The 10,000-nt window shown below is 40.1% G+C and overlaps 1 protein-coding gene across 1 annotated transcript in view; it reads right to left on the bottom strand.

Annotated features, from left to right (window-relative positions):
• Window positions 1-10,000, bottom strand: part of LOC133618062 (cadherin-24-like) — a 40,702-nt gene that overhangs the window by 28,589 nt on the left and 2,113 nt on the right. The window contains exons 2-4 of the mRNA XM_061978527.2: window positions 8,187-8,481; window positions 2,796-2,915; window positions 558-725 (exon numbers count right to left, since the gene is read on the bottom strand). Coding sequence (XP_061834511.2) covers window positions 558-725; window positions 2,796-2,915; window positions 8,187-8,481 — 583 coding nt within the window. The remainder of the gene's footprint in view (window positions 1-557; window positions 726-2,795; window positions 2,916-8,186; window positions 8,482-10,000) is intronic.

The following is a 10,000-nucleotide window of genomic DNA, read 5'->3' as shown; positions in this document are numbered from 1 at the left end:
TGTACGGAGATGTACTCTATTGATACACTATAGATAAATCTGGCATCAAAGATGGATACTGCAATGTACTTTATCGTCTTCTTTATGAGCAGATAAACACACCGCAAGAGATCATATAGTCATCTTTTACGATACTGCATTAGTAGATGTGCGTTAAATATCACTGTTGTGGTGTACGGTATCGTTATGTCCCCGATACAGCATCACTACTCATGCTTCAATGATCCAGATACTGCAACCTTGACGATACATTATCACGACATCAAATATCCAGATATCTGTGACTATTACGTCAGCTGTTATGATCTGATACCTGTGTGAATCATCGATATCAGCGTCAAACATGTATGGTATTATATTCTGTACCGATACAGTATGTCTAAATATGAAGATATTGTTGGTCACAAATGATTAAATGTATTCTAATTTAGATTTCAGTTCCATAGATTGTTTGCCTGTGAGAGTCTGGCCAATCACAGAGCAGCACAGAACAAGCTCCGCCCATAGACAACATGAGCGATGATGTCACAGTGACATCATCAGAGGCGTCCACTTACTGCGCCTGAAGTGTGGCGGGTTGTCGTTGACGTCGCTGAGCGTCACAGTGACGGTGGTGGTCCCCGACAGCCCCCCCTGGTGGCCCCCCATGTCCTTGGCCTGGACCACCAGCACGTAGTCCTCCTGAGTCTCCCGGTCCATGTTGGCCACGGCGGTCCTCAGGACACCTGGACCACCAGCCGGACCACAGGAAGTGATGTCACGTAGCAGACCAATGTAGTGTCATGTGATGTCATGTGGTGTCATGTGGTGTCATGTGATGCCATGTGATGTCATGTGGTGTCATGTGATGTCATGTGGTGTCATGTGGTGTCATGTGATGTCATGTGATGTCATGTGGTGTCATGTAGTGTCATGTGATGCCATGTGATGTCATGTGGTGTCATGTGATGTCATGTGGTGTCATGTGGTGTCATGTGGTGTCATGTGATGTCATGTGGTGTCATGTGGTGTCATGTGGTGTCATGTGATGTCATGTGGTGTCATGTGATGTCATGTGGTGTCATGTCATGTGGTGTCATGTGATGTCATGTGGTGTCATGTGGTGTCATGTGATGTCATGTGGTGTCATGTGGTGTCATGTGATGTCATGTGCTGTCATGTGATGTCATGTGGTGTCATGTGATGTCATGTGGTGTCATGTGATGTCATGTGATGTCATGTGGTGTCATGTGGTGTCATGTGATGTCATGTGGTGTCATGTGGTGTCATGTGATGTCATATGATGTCATGTGGTGTCATGTGGTGTCATGTGGTGTCATGTGGTGTCATGTGATGTCATGTGATGTCATGTGGTGTCATGTGATGTCATGTGATGTCATGTGATGTCATGTGGTGTCATGTGGTGTCATGTGGTGTCATGTGATGTCATGTGGTGTCATGTGGTGTCATGTGATGTCATGTGATGTCATGTGGTGTCATGTGATGTCATGTGATGTCATGTGATGTCATGTGGTGTCATGTGATGTCATGTGATGTCATGTGGTGTCATGTGATGTCATGTCATGTGGTGTCATGTAATGTTATGTGATGTCATGTGGTGTCATGTGATGTCATGTGATGTCATGTGGTGTCATGTGGTGTCATGTGATGTCATGTGGTGTCATGTGGTGTCATGTGATGTCATATGATGTCATGTGGTGTCATGTGGTGTCATGTGGTGTCATGTGGTGTCATGTGATGTCATGTGATGTCATGTGGTGTCATGTGATGTCATGTGGTGTCATGTGATGTCATGTGGTGTCATGTGGTGTCATGTGGTGTCATGTGATGTCATGTGGTGTCATGTGATGTCATGTGGTGTCATGTCATGTGGTGTCATGTGATGTCATGTGGTGTCATGTGGTGTCATGTGATGTCATGTGATGTCATGTGCTGTCATGTGATGTCATGTGGTGTCATGTGATGTCATGTGGTGTCATGTGATGTCATGTGATGTCATGTGGTGTCATGTGGTGTCATGTGATGTCATGTGATGTCATGTGATGTCATGTGATGTCATGTGATGTCATGTGGTGTCATGTGGTGTCATGTGATGTCATGTGATGTCATGTGGTGTCATGTGATGTCATGTGATGTCATGTGATGTCATGTGATGTCATGTGGTGTCATGTGGTGTCATGTGATGTCATGTGGTGTCATGTGATGTCATGTGATGTCATGTGGTGTCATGTGATGTCATGTCATGTGGTGTCATGTAATGTCATGTGATGTCATGTGGTGTCATGTGGTGTCATGTGGTGTCATGTGATGTCATGTGGTGTCATGTGGTGTCATGTGATGTCATGTGGTGTCATGTGGTGTCATGTGATGTCATGTGGTGTCATGTGGTGTCATGTGGTGTCATGTGATGTCATGTGGTGTCATGTGGTGTCATGTGATGTCATGTGATGTCATGTCATGTGGTGTCATGTAATGTCATGTGATGTCATGTGGTGTCATGTGGTGTCATGTGGTGTCATGTGGTGTCATGTGATGTCATGTGGTGTCATGTGGTGTCATGTGATGTCATGTGGTGTCATGTGGTGTCATGTGATGTCATGTGGTGTCATGTGGTGTCATGTGATGTCATGTGGTGTCATGTGGTGTCATATGATGTCATGTGGTGTCATGTGATGTCATGTGGTGTCATGTGGTGTCATGTGGTGTCATGTGGTGTCATGTGATGTCATGTGATGTCATGTGATGTCATGTGGTGTCATGTGGTGTCATGTGGTGTCATGTGGTGTCATACCCACCTGTCTGAGGGTCCATAGAGAAGTAGTTGTGTCCTTCAGTGATGGTGTAGACCAGCTGAGCGCTGTTTCCATACGTTGCATCATCGGCGTCTGTGGCGGTCACTTGGATGATGGACGTGCCTGCACACGCATGGAGGGGTCAGAGGTCAATAGGATGATGGATGTGCCTGAACACGCATGGAGGGGTCAGAGGTCACATGAAAGTGAAACATAAATATGCTGATGGAAAGATTAAAGGATCATCTTTGCTTTTATCCATATGTTACTGACACTTATTTACTGCATACTTATACTTATACTACATACACTTATACTACATACACTTATGTACTACATACACTTACAGTATGTACTCCATACACTTATACTACATACACCTATGTACTACATACACTTATGTACTAAATACACTTATACTACATACACTTATGTACTACATACACTTATACTACATATACTTACAGTATGTACTACATACCGGTACACTTATACTACATACACGTATGTACTACATACACTTGTGTACTACATACACTTATACTTCATACACTATGTACTACATACTTGTATGTTCTACATACATTTATACTACATACATTTATGTACTACATACATTTATACTACATACATTTATGTACTACATACATTTATACTACCGGTACATAATTGTATGTACTACATACACTTATGTACTACATACACTTATATTACATACACTTATGTACTACATACACTTGTGTACTACATACACTTATACTTCATACACTATGTACTACATTAAGTTTAGTTAAGTGCCAGCGGGGACCGTCAACGGAAGACACGTAAGCGGTGTGAGCGGAAGCAGAAGCGGGGATGCCGAGCAGGGCTAACAACCAAGCGAAAGGCTAATCCTCAAAGAAGCGCTAGTCCGGGTGAGAAGTTTGTTAAAATAGAACTAGCCAGCGCCAGGCTGGATAATACCTGCACACATAGCAACTATTTTAGAACAATACACAACTCAAAAAATGTTTTTTCTGTGTCAGAAGTAGACATGCACTCTACTGAGGTGGCAAGTTATGATGCGTTCGGTTTATCACAACATCAAGCAAACAATCGGAAAATTCCCGTCATATCAATTCCTAGATATGGTCGAAATTATTTAAAGTGCACTACACATAATAAACACAACATTATTAATATTGCTACTACGGATAATTTCAACAAAAACTCCTCAAAACAGCCCACTACCTATAATATGGGCTTCTTAAACATAAGATCATTATCTTCCAAAACGCTATTAGTTAATGAGGTCATTAGAGACAATAATCTTGACGTTATTGGTCTCGCCGAGACCTGGCTCAAACCAGACGATTTCTTTGCGCTGGGTGAGGCGTCTCCTCCTGGCTATGCGGGAGCGCATATTGCCCGTCCCATTAAAAGGGGTGGGGGAGTTGCACTCATACACAATCAAAACTTTAATCTTACCCCGAACCTAAATAATAAATATAACTCGTTTGAGATGCTTACTATGAGGTTTGTCACACCGCTGCCTCTCCACCTGGCTGTTATCTACCGCCCCCCCAGGACCCAATTCGGACTTCATCAGTGAATTTTCAGAGTTCGTTGCTGATTTAGTGACGCACGCCGACAATATAATCATAATGGGGGACTTTAATATCCATATGAATACCCCATCGGACCCTCAGTGCATGGCGCTCCAGACTATAATTGATAGCTGTGGTCTTACACAAATAATAAATGAACCTACGCATCGCAACGGAAATACGATAGATCTAGTGCTGGTCAGGGGTGTCACCACCTCCAAAGTTACGATACTCCCGTATACTAAAGTAATGTCCGATCATTACCTTATAAAATTTGAAGTTCTGACTCATTGTCAACAAACTAATAATAATAACTACTATAGCAGCCGCAACATTAATGCTGCCACAACGATGACTCTTGCTGGCCTACTGCCTTCGGTAATGGCACCATTCCCAAATTATGTCGGCTCTATTGATAACCTCACTAACAACTTTAACGACGCCCTGCGCGACACCATTGATAGTATAGCACCGCTAAAGCTTAAAAGAGCCCCTAAAAGGCGCACCCCATGGTTTACAGAAGAAACCAGAGCCCATAAATTATCATGTAGAAAGCTGGAACGCAAATGGCGCGCTACTAAACTTGAGGTTTTCCATCAAGCATGGAGTGATAGTTTAATAACTTATAAACACATGCTTACCCTAGCTAAAGCTAAATATTACTCAAATCTCATCCACCTCAACAAAAATGATCCGAAATTTTTGTTTAGTACAGTAGCATCGCTAACCCAACAAGGGACTCCTCCCAGTAGCTCCACCCACTCGGCAGATGATTTTATGAATTTCTTTAATAAGAAAATTGAACTCATTAGAAAGGAGATTAAAGACAATGCATCGCAGCTACAACTGGGTTCTATTAACACAGATACGACTGTATCTACGAAGGATACCGCCCTCCAAAATAGTTTCTGTCTCTTTGATGAAATAACACTAGAGGAATTGTTAAGATGTGTCAATGGGACAAAACAAACAACATGTTTACTTGACCCATTTCCTGGGAAACTTATTAAGGAGCTTTTTGTATTATTAGGTCCATCAGTGCTAAATATTATAAACTTATCACTTTCCTCTGGCACTGTTCCACTAGCATTCAAAAAAGTGGTTATTCATCCTTTGCTCAAAAGACCTAACCTCGATCCTGACCTCATGGTAAACTATCGGCCGGTGTCCCACCTTCCGTTTATCTCGAAAATCCTCGAAAAAATTGTCGCACAGCAGCTAAATGAACACTTAATGTCTAACAATCTCTGTGAACCTTTTCAATCCGGTTTCAGGGCAAATCACTCTACGGAGACAGCCCTCGCAAAAATGACTAATGATCTACTGCTAACGATGGATTCTGATGCGTCATCTATGTTGCTGCTTCTTGATCTTAGCGCTGCTTTCGATACCGTCGATCATAATATTTTATTAGAGCGTATCAAAACACGTATTGGTATGTCAGACTTAGCCTTGTCGTGGTTTAACTCTTATCTTACTGACAGGATGCAGTGCGTCTCCCATAACAATGTGACCTCGGACTATGTTAAGGTAACGTGCGGAGTCCCCCAAGGTTCGGTTCTTGGCCCTGCATTCTTTAGTATTTACATGTTGCCGCTAGGCGACATCATACGCAAATACGGTGTTAGCTTTCATTGCTATGCTGATGACAGCCAACTCTACATGCCCCTAAAGCTGACCAACACGCCGGATTGTAGTCAGCTGGAGGCGTGTCTTAATGAAATTAAACAATGGATGTCCGCTAACTTCTTGCAACTCAACACTAAGAAAACGGAAATGCTGATTATCGGTCCTGCTAAACACCGACATTTATTTGATAATACCACCTTAACATTTGACAACCAAACAATTACACAAAGCGACTCAGTAAAGAATCTGGGTATTATCTTCCACCCAACTCTCTCCTTTGAGTCACACATTAAGAGTGTTACTAAAACGGCCTTCTTTCATCTCCGTAATATCGCTAAAATTCGTTCCATTTTGTCCACTAGCGACGCTGAGATCATTATTCATGCGTTCGTTACGTCTCGTCTCGATTACTGTAACGTATTATTTTCGGGTCTCCCTATGTCTAGCATTAAAAGATTACAGTTGGTACAAAATGCGGCTGCTAGACTTTTGACAAGAACAAGAAAGTTTGATCATATTACGCCTATACTGGCTCACCTGCACTGGCTTCCTGTGCACTTAAGATGCGACTTTAAGGTTTTACTACTTACGTATAAAATACTACACGGTCTAGCTCCGTCCTATCTTGCCGATTGTATTGTACCATATGTCCCGGCAAGAAATCTGCGTTCAAAGAACTCCGGCTTATTAGTGATTCCCAGAGCCCAAAAAAAGTCTGCGGGCTGTAGAGCGTTTTCTATTCGGGCTCCAGTACTATGGAATGCCCTCCCGGTAACAATTAGAGATGCTACCTCAGTAGAAACATTTAAGTCCCATCTCAAAACTCATTTGTATACTCTAGCCTTTGAATAGCCCCCCTTTTTTTAGACCAGTTGATCTGCCGTTTCTTTTCTTTTCTCCTCTGCTCCCCCCTATCCCTTGTGGAAGGGGAGACACACAGATCCGGTGGCCATGGATGGGGTGCTGGCTGTCCGGGGTCGGGACCCGGGGTGGACCGCTCGCCTGTATATCGGTTGGGAACATCTCTGCGCTGCTGACCCGTCTCCGCTCGGGATGGTTTCCTGCTGACCCCACTGTGGACTGGACTCTTACTGTTATGCTGGATCCACTATGGACTGGACTCTCACAATATTATGTTAGACCCACTCGACATCCATTGCATTCGGTCTCCCTAGAGGGGGGGGGGGGTTACCCACATATGCGGTCCTCTCCAAGGTTTCTCATAGTCATTCACATCGACGTCCCACTGGGGTGAGTTTTTCCTTGCCCTTATGTGGGCTATACCGAGGATGTCGTTGTGGCTTGTGCAGCCCTTTGAGACACTTGTGATTTAGGGCTATATAAATAAACATTGATTGATTGATTGATTGATACATACTTGTATGTTCTACATACATTTATACTACATACATGTATGTACTACATACATATATACTACATACATTTATACTACATAATTGTATGTACTACATACACTTATGTACTACATACACTTATATTACATACACTTATGTACTACATACACTTGTGTACTACATACACTTATACTGCATACACTATGTACTACATACTTTTATGTACTACATACATTTATACTGCAAACACTTATGTACTACATACACTTTTGTACTACATACATTTATACGACATACTTTTTATGTACTTAGTATCTTAGAAGAGCTCGGGCCCAGCGAAGCGTTTCTGGGTGTTGTTGATAAATGGCTGTGAAGTACCTATCTATGAGTAGTACCTATGTGTAGTACCTAGATTAGGTGCAGTACCTATATGTAGTATCTATAAGGAGTACCTATGTGTAGTACCTAGACTAGGTGCAGTACCTATATGGAGTATCTATGAGTAGTACCTTTATGTAGTATATATAAGTAGTACCTATGTGCAGTACCTATATGTAGTATCTATGAGTAGTACCTTTATGTAGTATATATAAGTAGTACCTATGTGCAGTACCTATATGTAATATCTATGAGTAGTACCTATGTGTAGTATCTATAAGTAGTACCTAGACTAGGTGCAGTACCTATGTGTAGTATCTATGAGTAGTACCTAGACTAGGTGCAGTACCTATGTGTAGTACCTTCATGTAGTACCTACAGTATATGTAGTACCTGGAGTATGTGCAGTACCTATGTATAAGTAGTACCTAGAGTATGTGTAGTACCTATGTGTGCCATCTCGGGCACGGTGGCGCTGTAGGGCGGGTGTGGGAAGACGGGCGGGTTGTCGTTGATGTCCTGCACGCGGATGACGAACTGGGAGGAAGGTTCCAGCGCTCGGCCCGTCAGGCGGTCGGTCGCCGTGGCGACCAGACGATAGCGGTCCTTCTCCTCGCGGTCCAGAGACTTGGTCACGTGGATGTTTCCTGTATCGCCATCGATGACAAACACTGACCCCGCCCCCTCGCCCTCCAGGCGGTACTTGGTGTGTCCGTCCCCTCGGTCCATGTCCGTGTGCAGCTGCAAGTACACACAATACTACTTTACTCCCCATGACATAGTACTTTCACATAGTACTTTCACACACACACATAGTACTTTCACATAGTACTTTCACATAGTACTTTTACAAACACACATAGTACTTTCACATAGTACTTTCACACACACACATAGTACTTTCATAGTACTTTCACACACACACATAGTACTTTCACATAGTACTTTCTCATACTACTTTCACATAGTACTTTCACACACACACATAGTACTTTCACATAGTACTTTCACATAGTACTTTTACATAGTACTTTCACACACACACACACATAGTACTTTCACAAACAATAATAATAATAGTTAAGATAAGTAAGTACTATAATAGTAAGTCAGATAAGTAAGTACTATAATAGTAAGTCAGATAAGTAAGTACTATTATAAGAGTTAAAATAAGTAAGTACTATAATAATATTTCAGATAGGTACTATGAGAAAAAGTAAGATAAGCAAGTACTATAATAATATGTAAGATAAGTGAGTACTATAATAATAATGAAGTTAAGTAAGTACTATGGAAATAAGTAAAATGAGTAAGTACTGCAATAATAGTTAAGATAAGTAAGTACTATGATAGTAATTCAGAAAGTAAGTACTATGGAAATAAGTAAAATAAGTAAGATAAGTAAGTACTATAATAATAGTTAAGATAAGTAAGTACTATAATAATAATTAATATAATTAAGTACTATAATAATCATTAAGATAAGTAAGTACTATTATAACAGTTAAGATAAGTAAGTACTATAATAATATTTCAAATAAGTACTATGTAAAAAAGTAAGATAAGTAAGTACTATAATAATAATTCAGATAAGTAGGTACTATAGAAAAAAGTAAGATAAGTAAGTACTATAATAATAATTCAGATAAGTAAGTACTATGGAAATAAGTAAGATAAGTAAGTACTATAATAATAGGTAAGATAAGTAAGTACTTTAATAATAGATAAGATAAGTAAGTGCTAAAATAATAGTTAAGATAATTAAGTACTATAATAATAATGAAGTTAAGTAAGTACTATAATAATAATGAAGTTAAGTAAGTACTATGGAAATAAGTAAGACAAATACATACTATAATAATAATAATAGTTAAGATAAGTAAGTACTATGGAAATAAGTAAAATGAGTAAGTACTATGATAATAGTTAAGATAAGTAAGTACTATGGAAATAAGTAAAATGAGTAAGTACTATAATAATAGTTAAGATAAGTAAGTACTATAATAGTAATTCAGAAAGTAAGTACTATGGAAATAAGTAAGATAAGTAGGATACATAAGTACTATAATAATTAAGATAAGTAAGTACTATAAAATAATTAATATACTTAAGTACTATAATAATAATTAAGATAAGTAAGTACTATAATAATAATTCAGATAAGTAGGTACTATAGAAAAAAGTAAGATAAGTAAGTACTATAATAATAATTAAGAAAAGTAGGTTCTATGGAAATAAGTAAGATAAGAAGTACTATAAT

Source organism: Nerophis lumbriciformis, linkage group LG18 (genome assembly GCF_033978685.3).
Source record: "Nerophis lumbriciformis linkage group LG18, RoL_Nlum_v2.1, whole genome shotgun sequence".
In the NCBI taxonomy this organism is placed as follows: Eukaryota; Metazoa; Chordata; class Actinopteri; order Syngnathiformes; family Syngnathidae; genus Nerophis; species Nerophis lumbriciformis.
The sequence above is the reverse complement of the archived record's forward strand: the minus strand, read 5'-3'. Positions and strand labels throughout refer to the sequence as shown.